The sequence below is a fragment of the Camelina sativa genome, chromosome 3 (genome assembly GCF_030686135.1).
Source record: "Camelina sativa cultivar CO46 ecotype springtype chromosome 3, ASM3068613v1".
NCBI lineage: Eukaryota > Viridiplantae > Streptophyta > Magnoliopsida > Brassicales > Brassicaceae > Camelina > Camelina sativa.
In genome coordinates this window covers 3,101,333-3,117,709 of record NC_141882.1, presented here as the reverse complement: position 1 = coordinate 3,117,709, position 16,377 = coordinate 3,101,333, and the positions used below count along the sequence as shown (strand labels likewise).

The window sequence follows — 16,377 nt, the reverse complement described above, 5'->3', positions numbered from 1 at the left end:
GTTCCCCTTTCACTCAGGAATTAAATGGCCTGATCCAAGAGCGCTAGTTAGGTCACTGAAAAATGCTATCACCACAACTTCATCATGAAAAGACATTTGTTTTGAGCCACTTAGGTGTAGAAATTATACACAAATCAATTAACCTATAAATGATGTATTTCTCTGTTTTGTCAGCAGCTGGTGCATTGTAAAATCCAAGAAATGCATTCTTCTAGCATTTTGAACTTCTGGCGCTTTGCTATATCCAAGAAAATCTCCAGCCTCTTGTGGAACTCTGACCCGCTCTCTTTGCATCTAAAGGAACCAGAACACTCACACTGCTCTGTCAAATGAGCGGCTTTCACCTGATTGCACCTAATGCACACTAGATCCTGCATGTGGTACATTCTCTCTCTCTGTCTCACCATCTGGAGAAGACTATTCTCCATCTGCTCTCTATCATATATCTTCCCGCATTGTGTATCCACACATGACCATTCTTTCTCTGTTAATAGATCTGGGTCTCTGCATAAATCTAGGTCTCTGTAGGCATCACAGTTGCTGCAACAATAAAAACAGTATAATCAAAACTTGGTGTATACATATTCAGCCGCCTTACTGCTTACTACTTCAAAAAAGTCAAGTATTAAAAAACACAATGTGGGTAGATATAAGACAGAGAGCAGATGGTATATTCAGCCTTCGGAACATGACCAAGGTAGCCCTCTTTTCTTTGGGATTTGGGGGTCTAAGGCGTTTTTCTTTTCTTTTAGTGTTGCAAACAGATAGCAGAAACTAGAGGTAGCAAGTCACCAGAATGCTTATTTGAATCACAAAAATTGAGCATTTCTTTTGGTCAAGTAATACCTGCAAGCTACATTAGGTAAGATGCAGGAGGGCCCAGGATCAAGAAATTCCGCTTCAGCAGCATACTCTTTTACCTTAATGTACTTCAACAGATTCTTTCTCATTACCTTTAGAGAAGAGATTACGTCAGTAAGATTGTAGGTCTAGAGAACAAAATTTGAGAAGACAATAGTTAACACCCATCTGAAATAATCCAACTTTTTAGGTAAACATAGTTTCAAGAATCAGATTTCTGGACTGTAGACTGGATTTGTGAATGATCTATTCAGAGGACTTGTGAATACTCCAGACGTTTATCAAATTGAACCAGTATCAGGTAAAATTGAAAAGGAATAGGTAGAGTACTTACCAGAACATCGTGCTGGACATTCTGGTCAAGAGCCAGAACAGCAGAGATAACCTGTATAAATTCTAACGTGTAATCTCCTTTGGGAGTTTGACCAGAAAACCGAGATGCATCTGAAACGTTTATATCCTTCATGTGTGGCATGATATCAATAACCTTCTTAAGAAGCCTCTCTGTGAAGTAGGATTCAATCTGCATAAAATAAACAAAAAAGAAATGAGGAGACAATCTTTTGAGTGAACGAAAAGTAAATCAAAAGAAATGGCTTAAACTCTACCTGCTCTCTTAGATATTCTACCATCTGTGCCTCTAAACTCTCTGAACTGCCCTTTTTTTTCTCTAATGCAAATTTCCAGGGATGAAATATAAACTCGGCAACGATTATAGTGAAATCACTCTGCCAAGATAGATGAAATGCATCAGTGTCCAAGAAAATAGTCTAACTGTTGACAAATGTTTAAATAACTCTGCTTTGATTTGAGAGAGGGTTTTGTCTGTACACCTTAATATACTCGGGTAAATGTCGTGCAACACTCCATTTTTGTTCAATAGCCACTTCGTCAGGTGAACTTTCATCATCGGTAGCTTGGATACCAGTGTAGTTATACTAAAGGTTGAAAAAGAGATATCTTGATGAGAGGGTATAAATAAGGAAAAGCAAGATCAAGAAGTCTGATTAAACCAAAAGTAATGATGGAAGATGGGGCTTTAGTAGAGTTCAGTGCAGTTTGGAGATAATTTTTTAACCATCAAGGTGAAAGGACTTTACTCTTATCAGTTATAATTCCTTCTGGTTTACTGGAACAACATGTATTGAGGTCCCATGGATTGCCACTTTTTCATTTCCTCTCTTTGAGGCTCAATTTTTGTGTTCAGGGATTTGTAATTTTACAATTTACAACAAGGTTTGCCATGTTTAGCTATCAGAAATTAAGAATACAAAAGGGAAGTATAAGAAATAAGAATTCTAACCTGATCCATGAAAAGTAATGAGTGCCAGTAGTGAACCGGCTCGAGCAATATCCACTCAAAGATAGAACTGTCAGTGGCAAAGTACAAAAATCATGGCAGGGAAATGAGTGTAGCCCATTAGACATATAGTCAAACATATATACCGTGAAAGGAAGAAACCAACCTATTTCCCACCGCTGTGAGCAAGCTTTCACAATAGGCCTTGGCAGCAGATAGATCAAATTTGCCTGTGTGGATAATGACCTTTGAGAAGTCTGCATAAATTATTATAGCACCCAATCTCCGCAAATCAGTCAATAGCAGAGCAAAGACCTTTTGCATGACCTACAATATTCATGAAAGACGCAGGATGTCAAATGGGTTTAGAATTTTAAAGGCAAATAAAAAATGAATGTAACAGACAAATCTCAGGATCTGAAGGTGCCATGGGAATGATGTGTATTATGACAAGCATAATCCAGCAAGGAGTAAATTATATAAAGTCTGCTGAATGATCCACACCAACTCATTTATACTTGATAAAAAAGCAAGAAATACTAGATAATATTTACCTTGTGAAGCATGAGATGAAGAGCTGGATCATGGAGCTTAGAGGACGGGCTACAATAAGGAATTAACATCGGTATGTTATGAGTAAAAACAAAAGTGAACATGTTACAAGATGTGACATAATCATACCTGCAGAGCCACCAAGACAAGCGTTGCAAAATGGAATCAGCATATATATTCTCATATTTACGCACATCAGTAAAGCAATTATCAAACAATTGTTTCAGGACACGAAATGCTTGAGCACATCCAGTGGTCTCATCAAAACTGGTGTTCTCGTCTGAATTTGTTCCTCTAGGATTCACATCCTGTTCAAATCCCGAAAAGACGCCTCCTTCCATTTCATTCACAAGGTTGCTTTTCAGAAGGGCATTAACAGCCAAGTGATGGATCTGCACAATGCATGTTAATTAGAACAACATCCAAAACAGCACGACATTTAAATCATTTTTTTTATGACCTTTAGCTCCACAGACACTTTTCTATACGCTCCAGGGAATACCAAACTTGTCTGTTGCACCTGTGTCAGAGAAGCATACCAGTTTATCACCTTGATAGCACACAGAAACAAAAAGACAAAAAAAAAAAAAAAAAAAAAAAAAAAAAAAAAATAGAGAGATTGGCGATGATCTTGACAAAGTTCACAGAATCCAAAAGGAAAATATTTTTTAACCCATTTGATTACGTACCTCATCAGCAAAGAATGTCTCTTCATTGTTTATACCTCCAAGGTCTGGAACACCATTATCTGACACCCAAAGGACCTGTTATACAAAAGGAAATTCAATGATACATAATAGGCATTTCTAAAGGAAAAAAAAAAAAAAAAAGAAATCAGTGATAGAGAGACAAAAAGGCAAACAGAAAGAAAAAGGAAGGCAAATATTGTAGCAGTGGAACTAAAAAAAAGTTACAAGTTAGGAAATTCGAAGAAAAGACCTGTTGCTGGCCACGGAGTGCCCTGGACATGAAGATATCTATTGTGAATGTTAGCCAATCAAGTCCAAAATTCCCCAGAGGCACCTAGTCAGTTGTACAGGAAATGTCAATAACTGCACAAAACAATAATATGAGGAACTATATTTCCACTTTAGAAACATAACCTACATGGGCGTATCTTGATTGGGCAATCCTCCGATCCAACCACTGAAATGCTGCAGCACAACGGAACATTGCTATTTTTGCTGCTGGACGTTGCCAGGAGACAGGCTGCATTGCAACCCCACCACACATGTATAACTTGATCAAATAAACATCTCTCATAACATAAAAGGAGAAAAGGTAGCCAATTGGTTTATAAGTTAAGGAACCTGATAACTATTGTCATCGCCGTTGAAGGGAATCCTCACACATGGGAAATCATCCAGGGCCTTAATACCTTCCTTCATGGAGTTAAAGTCAGGGCATTCGATGACAGCAACAGTCGGTCCACTATTTTCTTCTCTGCAAGAAAAAGAAACAATGTGACTAGTCAAACACTACGGGATGATTTAACATAACCTTACATGAGAAGTCCAACAATCAAACTCTTTTTTCTTTTTTGGACAAATTAACTTATAGAATGTATCTAAGTTACCAACTAGTTCACGCAGGAAAAAATCAAACTGGAAAAAGCATGCGCAACTGATTCAATAGAAACAATATTGGATTCAATATGTCAGGGAAACATTAAAAAGGCTGCACTGCTATAAATCAGGAAAAACGAGTTACCTGTATTCACTTATTGCTTTCTGTATAATATTCTTGGCAGCTTCAGGATAGTCAACATAGTCGACCTGATGATTAGCATTCACAAAAGCTCAAAAAAATGCAGGAGTACTATTGCAGGGGTTCTATGTGATGAGTTTAGAGCATACCTGGAAAAGGATACTACCCCAAGACAATGAGTCAATTGAAAATTCTTGGCAACTATCTCTAAACTGTCTCTCTAGGGGAGATGGTAATAATTCCTTGCTACTAAAAGGATCAACTACCACGGCAGACATACGCTTCGATGCATGACAATATAAAACATATATAGCACGCCCTGTAGAGGTGCTGCAAACAAGTAAACCATGAGATCAGTATTCCGGTCTGCATAAATAAAACCACATAACATGGCCAAAGACGAAGGAGAAAAAAAAAACAAAAACTAAGGTTCAAATGTTAAGGGACTAATTTGAGAATGCAACAGAGTATTCAATAATAAGACTAGACACGTGGTCGTGTAAACACTCAAACATTGTGACTAAATGCCTACTAGAAATTTACAATCAAAACCTTCTTCAACTTGAATTGCATGAAGCTGAATTGGTTTCCATCAGAAAAGGGGTAGTCATATTACTTTAAAGAATGGAGATTTACCTGTTATACAAGTATACAAGTGGAATTGAACGGTCCAAGTAGCGACACTCAGTTGTAGTTTTCATATGAAGTTCACCAATTTTCCATCCATCTTGGATATTACGGTGCTTAGCTGTGTTATCAATTTCGCATACACATCCAATTTGACATATAGCACTAAACTCCAGAGGCACCTTAGTTTCATATATGCCCTGCCAAAGTTAATTATGAGACAAGCAAGCATAAACATGGTATTCTCTTGATGAAAAATGAAGGTCAAAACATGCATTTAACCAACAATTTGACAAATCCCACCAAGCTGACAAGTCGATGGGTCTCATTCACATTCTATTCAAATTACAAAGAAGACACACACACACATAACTGAGATAAATATAGCTACCCTTCGCTTTTAAACTCCTTTTCCTGAGTTTTCCTTATACAGGGTACTTGATGCAGTAAATTTCTATAGCACACAAATTCAGACTCCCAGACACCAAATACAATTTGTCTACTCACCAAATAAAATGGCACCAGTGATCACAGAAGTAAGAGTTAACGATACTAAGAAACTTCCTTTATTACTTTTAAGACACCAAATACAATTTGTCTACTTTTAAGACAATCGATAAAAAGTGTGGCTTCTGATGGCACTTATTTTTTCTACTTTTGAAAGACCTCACCTCAATTTCAGGGTTGGCAAGAAGAGCTGCACGCATTTTGCTTTCTTTTTTAAATTGATCTTCCTGAATTTTAACCTGTAAAGAAATATAAAAATTGTAACTAACTGAAAGGAAAACAAGAGGAAAGATGTATAGTTGATAAAAGGCATGCCTCAATCAAATTATAACAAGGCCTTCCATGAGGAAGAATTTTGTTGACACACTTTCCCGGGAATTTTTCAACTGTAGGAGCTTTGGAATTAATGTAATACACCCTTGGGATTGTCAATGGGATCTTAAGCATCAATCCTTTCACAACCACCCAGGCGAAAAATTGCCCACTCTGTGGACTTGGGACCAGTTGTATTATCTGAAAAAGCCAGAAAGACAACATTATATGGTTACAAAATATTAGCCAAATATATAAATACATTTAGGTTGCTGTGCCCACCTGCCAATGTGAACTAGTCAAGGCTTCTTCAGGCCTCCTAAAGTATGAACCTACACCTACACCTCCTCCTCCCAGACCAACTTTTTGATTTATCTCGTGAGCATCAATCTGATTTGAAGATCTTAGATCACCCAACCTACAAAAAGAAGGAATACACAGTCAAGAAGTTCAGAAAGTTTCAGAAGCAGCGGATGTCATATTGAACTACATTTTGTTCCAAATAAAGTACTACCTTCGTTTTTTCTTCTTCTCTAATGTCACTTTCCATTTTCTCTTTTTCAGCTCAAGCCATCCTTGGTAATTTACGTTCTTGTCAATGTTCTGTAATGAGATATCATGGAACTCTGGACCCCAGCTCTCTTTCTGCTCGTGTTCAGTCATCTTTTTTTGTACTTCAAAAGAACGTGCAATTGGCTTTGGCCCTTTCACGGAAGGCCTGTTTTCTTTGCAAAAATCCTCAATATCTCCCATATTATCTTCAGTCACCAAATGATCTGTGTCCGGCACACCGTCTTTGTTTGCTGAACTGAACATATCAACTAGTTTTCTCTGGCGAAATTTGTCCTCTTTCTCACGGACCTTTTTATGGAGCCAATCAGGATGATTCACCCTAGGCACAGGATTTTCCACCTAAAGAGGTCATATAAGTCGTTAGATATTTACAGAAAGAATATTAAGAAAAACAAAACCAGTATGAATAGTAACAATGAACCTTCTGCATTGCAGCAGGAATGGTAATAACTTTTTGGATAGCTGAACTAAGGCGCTGCTTATAATACGACCAGTCAATAATTACACGAATTCCGACGTCTGATGATGTCTTGCACCATTTTCGCAGATAATACTTCATAATTCCTGTGAATTTTGACGTTTCCATTACATTTTAAGAACGCAAGAATACATAATAACAGCAGATAACAGAAGGTATACCCGGTTTCGTTGTTTCAAATATAGCAACAGGAACAGCCCGTTCGCTAACAGGTGTGCCCTAATCATGAGAAAAGTTGTTAAGTTGCAAGAGTAGAAGTACTATAAGCAGATATACTATACTAGAATAGCTGAAAAAGATGCTTAACAGACAGTAAATACTTTTTTAAATGTAAGCAACATTATTAATACAGATTGCATGTGTGACGACATTATTGACTTAGAGAAAATGTACATTCAGCAGTGTAACCTAACTAAGCGCTCCAACAGTAGAGAATGTTAACAGAACATACACAAGTCTGTCACTCGTACTAAAAAATTATCAGAAACGATGGAAGAAGATATGTGAATCAGTTAATTTTTATAAGACCTAACTATTCAGTTTTTTTCTGGCCTGTTCGGGTTGGTAATGGATGGCCTCTTTGAGTATATGTCAAAGGAGGACAAAAGTTCCACGAAAATTTTAAGTTTGACAGAAATGTACCTTTGGCTCACAAGCAACAATGTATTGGCAACGAAGTCCTTTATCTTTGACCATTGAATCACCAAGAAATTCAGCCAGGCGTTTTGCTGTGGTCACTGCACATGACTTTTGCTCACCATAATCTGCTAACGATTTGCTCATTGTGCTTGACTCTGATATATAATCTAGCAATTCACTATCGGCAATATCTTTTCCTTGATTCTGGAGAAAATGTAAAGAGAAAACTATGAGCAAAATGACCCCGTTACAAATAAGAGAATTTAGCAGCACCTATATGAAAAGTCTTTTTCCTCAGTAGGGGGAAAAAAAGATCAACTAAAAAATAACAGAAAACGAAATATTTCACATACATCGAGTAGGTCAAGCCACCGATTTGCGACGGCTGCAACAGCAGAATAGCACTCTTTAAGAGTTGATCCATGGAGAAATTTGTCAAAAAGCTCGGCCTGTATGGAAGGGATAGAAAAACAAATAATGAAGGCTCTACACATATTTATCAAGTAAATTTCAGCCTATTTTCTTGGGATGCTTGCGTCTAACAAATCATGAACATCTTACTACATTTTGCAGTTCATATTTGAAATAAGCTTAAGTAAACACAAGAATCCAATAAATAGGATGGAAATGTTTAACAAAAATAAAATGTAACATGCAGTGTGTCGTCATAGAACAGAGATTTTATTTATCACTCTGTTCTTTTATGAACGATGAAGGTAGAGGAGCTCTAGGTACTTGCTAAATAGTCACCTGAACAAGCAATTAAGAACCAGTGGAATTCTCCCTATTCCCTAACAGAGAAATATTTTATGTCAGAATTAGAACCTTAAAAATGCTGCTAGAAAGAGTTACGAAAAGTCTAATACAACTGGATCAAGTGAAACACAATCATCAACCGCTTTGAGCCTAAAAATAGATGAAGCAACAATTTGGATGAATCATTACAACACAAAGAAAGGAAAGGATACCTGGAAAACTTTAATGAGTTTCAGCTCCCCTCTACGCTTGATCTCAAAACCCTTGAGTTCTGCTAAGGTTCCGTCATGATTGAAAACAGCATAACGCTTCTTAATTAAGATTCCTTCCTCTTTCGATGCAGGAATAATCATTGCCTAAATGGAAAGGATTATTAATATTTCTACCCAGCGATCAAAGAGCAGCACACGCAAAAGTTTCATAAAGTTTAAGCATACCTTGTACGGTCCATCCACTTCAAATTCAATTGAGCATTCACTATGAGACTTATATGTCTTGCGTACAGGATCTTCAAGAGTCTGTTTCAACCAGCAATTAAAGGGAAATAGAAACGAAACACAAGGCAAAATGCTTTCAGAACCTCAGAAGGGTTTATATCATCTGCTTATTTAAGACTGAACACAAAAGCTACATATAGGTAAGGAAAAGCTTGGCATACCTGATATTGATCATTTGTATTATTCTTTGCCACATCAACATTAAGCATTACACATGGATAAGAGATTGTGAGTTTCTTCATGTCCCTGCAGTAAAAAAATACAATTGATGGTTTACTTAACATCTTGAGAACCACGAGAAAATAAATCCCCCCTAACATGGATATAAAAACTCTTGAATATATCTTAAAGTGAACTATTGCAATATATTCAAAACAAAATAGAACAAGGAACTTCCAAACATGGAGATAGCAAAACCTTACATCGTTTTAAAAGTAAAGTTCTCAGGAAAAGATCCAGGGAGACAACACCATATACCATCTGTATCCAACTCAAGTGGTTTCCCGATTCGATCAATAAGCAAACGGGCATTCTGGATGATTTTGGCTCCAGTATAGGTAACTACACCAGCCATTTCCATGGAGTACCATCTTGCACCCCTGGAAATTGTTTCAAGTAAAGCTTTGGGTCAACCTAAATGGAACAGACAACGATCATATAACCAAAGTCCAGGCTCTTTGCAAGAGATCAGAAGACTTACTTTCGCATGACATATCCATAGAAGGAATTAAGTATACACTTATGAGCTAGCTGCAAGGAATCGTAAACCACTACCATATCCTGTTCCAAATTTGAATGTCACCATCTTAAAAAAGTTCCAAAGATCTATGAGCAAGTATACAAGATAACGTACCTGTGCTTCCTGGATCTTGATTGAATTACCACTTGCCTTGGCCTCGGACAACTTTCCCTTCCAGACCTTGTTAAGTGTTTTGTATTCATACCTCCTATCTCGAAAGCTTTAATTACGTTCAAAACACCACCAAATAAAAAGCAATTAGGACTTAGTTAAAAAAATTTATCATAATCGGTGGTGTGTTCACACAAAAGTGATTACTGCACAAAAGACTAAACGTCCAAACAGAGTCTCAAGTACAATATGGGAGAATAAAAGCCACACACCTCCGAACAGTGTCTACATAGAAAGGGTTTTCTCTCATGCATATCCCAGCCTCACGAACTTCAGTGATTGGCTTGTCAAGTACTCGTTTATATGCCTGCCAAATGCAAAATGACTTGCAATCATATGTTGACAATGTGGGGAAACTATTACTATGCAGGAGGGAGGGCGAGAATACCTTTTGACAATATTTTTTAAGACGTTCTTTTAGCTTGGTTTGTTGTTCCACCTTTGGCAAATCAAGGAATGATTTTGAAGACTGAATATTTGCACCAGTATCAACAAATTCAGACTCAATCTGTTTTTTCAAATGGTAATAATCACTGCCAAACCAGTTGAAACAAAGTTAACAACTTAAGACTGGACCAACAAGCTTAAAATCCATAGTTAGCTGGAATGAAAGTTAAGTTAAGAACCTTTTCTTTCCCATGAATGTCACCCCACGCCAAACCCATTCAAGTTTTCTAAGACAAGTCTTTCCTGGGCGGTTGAAGTCACATGCTGTGCAGACCTCATCCGTAACTATTGATGGTGGCTGAAAATCAAAGAAAAGTTTCACTTCATATAATATTTCCAGGGAATTTTCCATTATTTTGTTACATAAAACACCATCATTTAGCTGATGTTGGTAGATACTGATTTACAATTGTATGTTACAACAAATAATCCCTATTCAGTTAAAAACGTACGGACAGAGATTAGATGTACCTGAAGCCTGCTTGTTAAAATGATATTTGGATACATCGCTGCAACGTCGAGGTGATAAATAAGAGGCCCTTCTTCACGTATAGGGTCATCTCGTAACTTCTCGAGCTGCAGAACCAATAAAACCGCCATAACAGAACTAAGTCTTCATCCCGAATCAGACAACACAAAGGGAAATAATTCATAAGACCATTAAGTTTTCTGTTCTGCTTCGAAATATCCAAGCATGCAGACGCCTAGTTGGTGACAACTACTGTAGATAGGGATACTTAATAGACAGATTTCTTCTTGAGGCTCAAACCATAGTCTAAGGCTTTACTATGTTCTTTCTACAAGAACTACTGAAATTACTCGACATGAGAAAATGCTTGTATATACGAGCTTAATGTGTACGAGTGTATAAGCAAACTCTCCCAGAATGAAATATGTATGCCGTGTCAGCAATTCGACGCGACAAGAGAAATAACATGCTGAAACGAATTAAGGGAATAAGCACTAAAATCAGTATCTCCAATTACTACCTTTTTCTTGATTTCGTCCTTCACTTCATCATAATTGGAAATTGAATCCATTCTCATTTTCCCTTCTACAGTGATAGCATATTCCAGATCCCGACCAAGGTTATCAATCAGTTGCTGGCAATCAAAGCATCCAATATCAGATAGGTTCATAAATTATTATTTTTGTGTGCACCAGGTGCCAAAATTAGCTATGATAACATCATGTGCATAATAATGGGAAGCATTTTGCTTAAGGAATCCATTACAGACTACATAGGTATTTACTATTAACTGCACCACTTCAGATGACATTACAGAAAGATCAGTGACATTTGAATAGAAACTCTATCAGAAAAAGTAATGCTCATCAAAGAAATCAACTAACATTATGTCGAATGAATATAAAGCAGATAGCTTGCCTGGTATGCCGACGAATCAAGCTTAAAACTGGTAGGAATATCAGATCTGAAAACACCACTTTCGAGGCACTCTACGTGACCACCAATATATGTCTCACTTTCAAGAAGTTGATTTTGGTAGAATTTCTCAGGGTCAGCTTGATTTTTGTTGGGACATACAACATTTGCCTTGTAAGCCTGTGTTGAGAACGAAGACTTCCAATTAATGGAATGTGTCACACAGTAAAGATTGCTAAAGACCTTATAGTAAATAGGAACTCGCCTGAACCATCAGAAGCATTTCACAAAGGGTGCCACTCCCTTTGCGTAAAACCTCATCAGGGACCATTGGAATGATAGTTGCGAGAGAAAAAATGAACGGATTGACATATGTCATGTATAGGTAATAAGTTGCAACGGCATCGGAGACTGAGTAGGAGGCCATTGTCTGTGAAATCATTCCCAGCAGGGGATAGAAATAAGATATAAGCACCTAATTCCATGAAAACCTTGCAAGCACTACAGCATAGACTAGAGAAATCTAACAGTTTAGACCAATTAATTGCTTGAAACCTATGTCCGCTTCTTAATGTTGTGTACTAAAAAGACAGTAAATTTAACATGAGCAATAAGACAGTAATGTTGTGTACTAATAAGACAGTAAATCTATGTCTGCTTCTTAATGTTGAGGACATTCCTTCAACCCTTAAAGAGGCAAATAGTTGAATAACCTGATCAATTATCATCACCTGTTTGTTGCTCTAGCTCATTACAGTATCTCATAATTAGCTCTAATGGTGAAAAAAAATATGTTAAGCAGAAATAGCAGGATTAAACTCTCAGCAATACCTGTGGCTTTTCCTGCGCAAACCGAACCATGTCCTCTGGGTTCACTTCCAGTGGATCATACCCTAGTTTGGCCTTTGTAACAGCCTGGCATTTAATTAAGAGACAAGCATAACTCAATATCATAATATAAATTCCTTAACTAAAGATATATATGACCATAAAAGATGAAATAATCGCTAAGAGAAAGAAGTAGAATTAACCTTCAGACCATGGCTTCCCTGAGGAAGATAGCTATCACGTTTTACCCAAGCAAAACAATCCAAATGGCAAGCAAATTTAGCTCGGCATTCTCCTTGATTAAGATCACAACGGAATCCCAATTCCTGCAATCACCAGGAAGAAAAAAAAAGACATATGCTGAATTAGAGTTGACAACATTATGCTCGAACGGAAGATAATACGATTTAGATAGGAACTGACGAGTAAGATGCAGAGAAATAGGTGGTTTAAAAAAATAAAAAAATAGAAACAAGAAAGGGAAGTAATGGAGGTTTCTGAAATAGAACTGAGAAGTAAGGTTCGGGAGATGAGTGGCACCTTGCCAACTCTCAAAAGACTACAGTATTTAGACGCTAAACACATGTCACTGAATATTTGAAAGATAAATCTCTTCCACAGAAGGAAACGATAATATTCAAGTAAGCATCCTCATGTAAGATAATTCATATAGACAGTATAGGCAGCACTCAAGCGGCGTTGCTATACTACTTTATGCAGAGGCACACTCTCAAGGCCACAATAGAATGTCAAAAACTTTTTCATATAGAATCTCCAAGTATATTCTTTTAGTCATGCAGACAGATAAAATTTAAATAAATAACAACGAAGGAAATTTTTGTGTACCTCATTCATTTTGATTGCATGATGAGATGCTCTTCGTTCTATAAATGGCCAGTCAAAAAAGTCTCCGTTGTATGTAACATAAATACCAGGTTTCAACTCTTGCATATGAGAAAACCATTTTTGGAGGAGTTCAACCTACAAGACAAAACCAAGAAAGTAACTCGCCTCTAAGCACATCGATGTTTCTGATATGATATTCAAATCCGGAGCTAATTTACAATACCTCGTCTTTAACATTAGTGACTTTGAAATAGCCTTCAAATTCTGGTTTGGGTGTATATTCCAGATCTTCTATGTCTTCCCCAACACACTGAATTAAGTGCAAAAATACAAAGTTTATAATCAAAGAAGATTAACGTGATACAAATATTCAAAGGAAAGGATACAGCTAAGAGATATCAACAAGAGATGACGTATGCAATGAAAACCTGTTAACACATCAGAAATCATGTTTTATAATTATATTGCAAAATGTCACGCTAGTCCATAAACAGTCTTAAAGTCACATCATACAAAATAAATTAATCAAGTGTGATAATCTTATATGGACCATTTCTGATTTCTCGTGGATTCAGAGTACAATCTATTATTGAAGAAAACACTAAGCGTATACTCTTTTTTCCTCTACTGATTGCTCAACCTAATCTAAAAGATGGCAAAGCAGGACTATCTAGCAGCTTCTCTCCATTAATAATAAAAAACCACCCCCATCCATCATGTAAAATATCATCAATATGATATCAAATCTAATACAGACAAATGTCAGTTACCTCTCTGTTAGTAATTAGAAAACCTTGGCCATCAACCATGTAGGATATCATCATAATTTGATCATATTCAGCATCCGGAAACTTCAACGGAAGCTTTGTTGTCTCTATATCGAATGCACAAACACGGACTTCTGCGCGTTGAAGAAGATCTGACCTCTTCTCCAGTATGACATCGGTGCTGGAAATACTGACATTGTACCATTGCCCACTCCTTACATCTGGACACCAAGAAAACGTCATGATGTTGACAATCTGGGGAACTAAACAGACATTCTGGTTTTACTAAACTGGTTACCATTATCAATTGCAAATCGAACATGATAAGGGACATCGTACTCGCGGATGTCCACAATAGAGTCTAAGCAATCTTGAGGGTGTTGTTCTCTGCGTTTCAAGAACAAAAAAAAAATGATCAGGATATCTGAAGGTAATTTAGGAAATCAACAAAACTCTTCAGAGCATATTAAAAATTAAATAAAAAATTTCATTGTCTTACCGTTTTCCAGCCAATATGGATTCGTAAGCTTCAAGTGCATCAAATTTAGCCTGGTTTCGTTCGACGATATGCAACAGATCCCTCTTGACTTCCATCAATTGTTGCACAGTATCAAATGATACTTTCAAATATTTTTTTTGCAGGCCAGATAAATGATTTTTCTGTTCATATAAGAAATGAAGGAACTCAAAACGGTATGTCTCAAAAAAAAAAAAAAAAAAAAGTTAGAAAGGCACCCTACAAGTGACGACAAAAAAAAGTACTGAAACCTTCATATCCTGCATACTATTGCACTAAAGGGCAAGACTAGAAAACGCCTAGAGATTTCACCATATGGATGCAGGATCACCTCTTTCGACTTCTTACTACAAGTGCTCGGTTTTGAGGTTACAAGAAGAGAATAATAACTAGAAAAGTTACTGAAATGAGTCTCTATAGAGAGAACAACGGCATCAATCAACTTGTAGAAGACACTGGTCAACTAGATCACACAATCAAGATGAAAATTTACACTGGTAAAAATCAGAGTTAAAGAAATAAACAAGGTAAGCTCTACCGACTTACAAGATCAAGATCCTCTTTATCAACAATCTCAATGCCAGCAACCTGTCTTTCATATCGGCGTCTCAAGTAGGCTTCAACTTCCAATTCCAAACTGTCCTGTAAATCGGCAATGCAGTTTTATTGACATATAGGATGAAATTACATGAATGACTCAAGGAGCATTCAGATGATATACAGAGAGAGATTATCATACCTTAGTGGCTAAATAGAAGTAAGGGCGGAACTTGTACTTTGTCTTGAAAGAAAACCCGTCCTAAAAAAAAAAACAAATCCTCAACTTGGTTAACATTTAGAAAAATGCAACAAGAAAAATATAAAAGTTCATCAACTAATACAAAAGCTGACATCGTCAAAATATAGCAGCTCACCTGAGTAACAAAGTAAAGGTCCACGCAACTATAGACTTTCCCAGTATCTCGATCTTCCCAAGATGACTGTGAATAACCAATCAGTAGTAAATACTAGTACTTATAAATGAAACGCCAAAATTTGCATTGAGAGAACTAGCAGCCAAGCTGAATCATATGAGGGAAACCCTTATAATAGTTCTCGTAATTTCGTATCTCCTAGAATCCTAAATTCTCACAATTATGTGTGTTTACTGTATGGTTCAATCGCCAATGCTTCTAGTTAATTTAGAGATAAAAAATCACATTGAATCAAGTCCGAAAGTTTCTCAAATGCTCTCTCAATTAACAAAAGGTTGGGTCAAATATTAAAGTGCGATGATGGGAGAACTTACCGATGCGAATGTGAGTAGCCACCCAAGTCGCGTTTCACCTTCGGAGAAAAGCCCAAATCCGAGTTTAGATTCGAGTTCATCTTCTGCAGTGTTCACTACTCTCGGCTTCTTCGACCACCGCGAGTCCTTTCGATCCCGTCTCCGATTATCTCCGCTCATTGTTGGGCGATTGTAAAATTAAGCGGGACAGAGAGAGAGGGGCTCCTGTATAGGAGCTTTGATTGATTCCTGGAGAAGCTTCGAAGGTGAATTAGTTTTTTGAGAAGAAGAAATTTAGGGTCAAAAAAAACAAAAGGGCTTTTACTGGGAGTAGGGCTTCGTGGATGCTGGACATTGGACAAAGTGAGTGAAAGACTCTGGAGAGAGAGAGAGATTAGATTTTTTCTTTTTTCTTTTTTCGTTTTCCCGCGCTTTGGAAATTTCAACCAAATTACTAAAAAGCCCCTCCATTTTGTGGAATCCATGTACAAGCCCATCTAACATTGAATTTGGATCTGCTAGTCTAACATTGAATTTGGATCTGCTAGTCCAACATTGAATTTGGATCATGCTTTTTTATGCTTAAAAGCAAATGTAAAAGT

General features: G+C 37.0%; 1 protein-coding gene across 2 annotated transcripts; it reads right to left on the bottom strand.

Annotated features, from left to right (window-relative positions):
• Positions 1-47: 47 nt before the first annotated feature.
• LOC104778622 (DNA polymerase epsilon catalytic subunit A) lies at positions 48-16,203 on the bottom strand. 2 transcript variants are annotated; one of them, XM_087508166.1, is made up of 49 exons: positions 15,797-16,203; positions 15,423-15,488; positions 15,248-15,307; positions 15,055-15,150; positions 14,491-14,651; positions 14,290-14,378; positions 13,995-14,212; positions 13,448-13,534; positions 13,225-13,359; positions 12,582-12,704; positions 12,382-12,465; positions 11,816-11,980; positions 11,554-11,730; positions 11,156-11,269; positions 10,638-10,742; positions 10,346-10,464; positions 10,108-10,252; positions 9,932-10,026; positions 9,663-9,768; positions 9,510-9,589; positions 9,232-9,408; positions 8,971-9,055; positions 8,750-8,830; positions 8,525-8,668; positions 7,910-8,005; positions 7,560-7,760; positions 7,079-7,136; positions 6,861-7,003; positions 6,381-6,778; positions 6,149-6,284; positions 5,870-6,067; positions 5,719-5,793; positions 5,057-5,247; positions 4,570-4,750; positions 4,424-4,488; positions 4,024-4,156; positions 3,821-3,922; positions 3,653-3,736; positions 3,403-3,477; positions 3,174-3,233; positions 2,843-3,105; positions 2,716-2,764; positions 2,328-2,488; positions 2,165-2,231; positions 1,695-1,799; positions 1,470-1,589; positions 1,196-1,384; positions 847-953; positions 48-540 (listed from the first exon to the last, which is right to left on the bottom strand). In XM_087508166.1, the coding sequence occupies exons 1-49, from the start codon at positions 15,953-15,955 to the stop codon at positions 171-173; spliced, it is 6,498 nt and encodes a 2,165-aa protein (XP_087364292.1). In that variant the 5' UTR covers positions 15,956-16,203; the 3' UTR covers positions 48-170. The 2 variants fall into 2 exon arrangements, with proteins under 2 accessions (XP_087364292.1, XP_087364293.1); XM_087508167.1 differs by lacking the exon at positions 13,448-13,534 and having other exon boundaries at positions 15,797-16,154.
• Between the last annotated feature and the right edge of the window lie 174 nt (positions 16,204-16,377).

Coding starts and splice junctions, on each gene's coding strand:
- LOC104778622 (XM_087508166.1), bottom strand. CDS start 15,955: ATGAGCGGAGATAATCGGAGACGGGATCGAAAGGACTCGCGGTGGTCG. Junction 12,705..13,224: donor ATGCAATCAAAATGAATGAG/GTACACAAAAAT, acceptor TGGTGATTGCAG/GAATTGGGATTCCGTTGTGA. Junction 3,737..3,820: donor CCCAATCAAGATACGCCCAT/GTAGGTTATGTT, acceptor ACAACTGACTAG/GTGCCTCTGGGGAATTTTGG.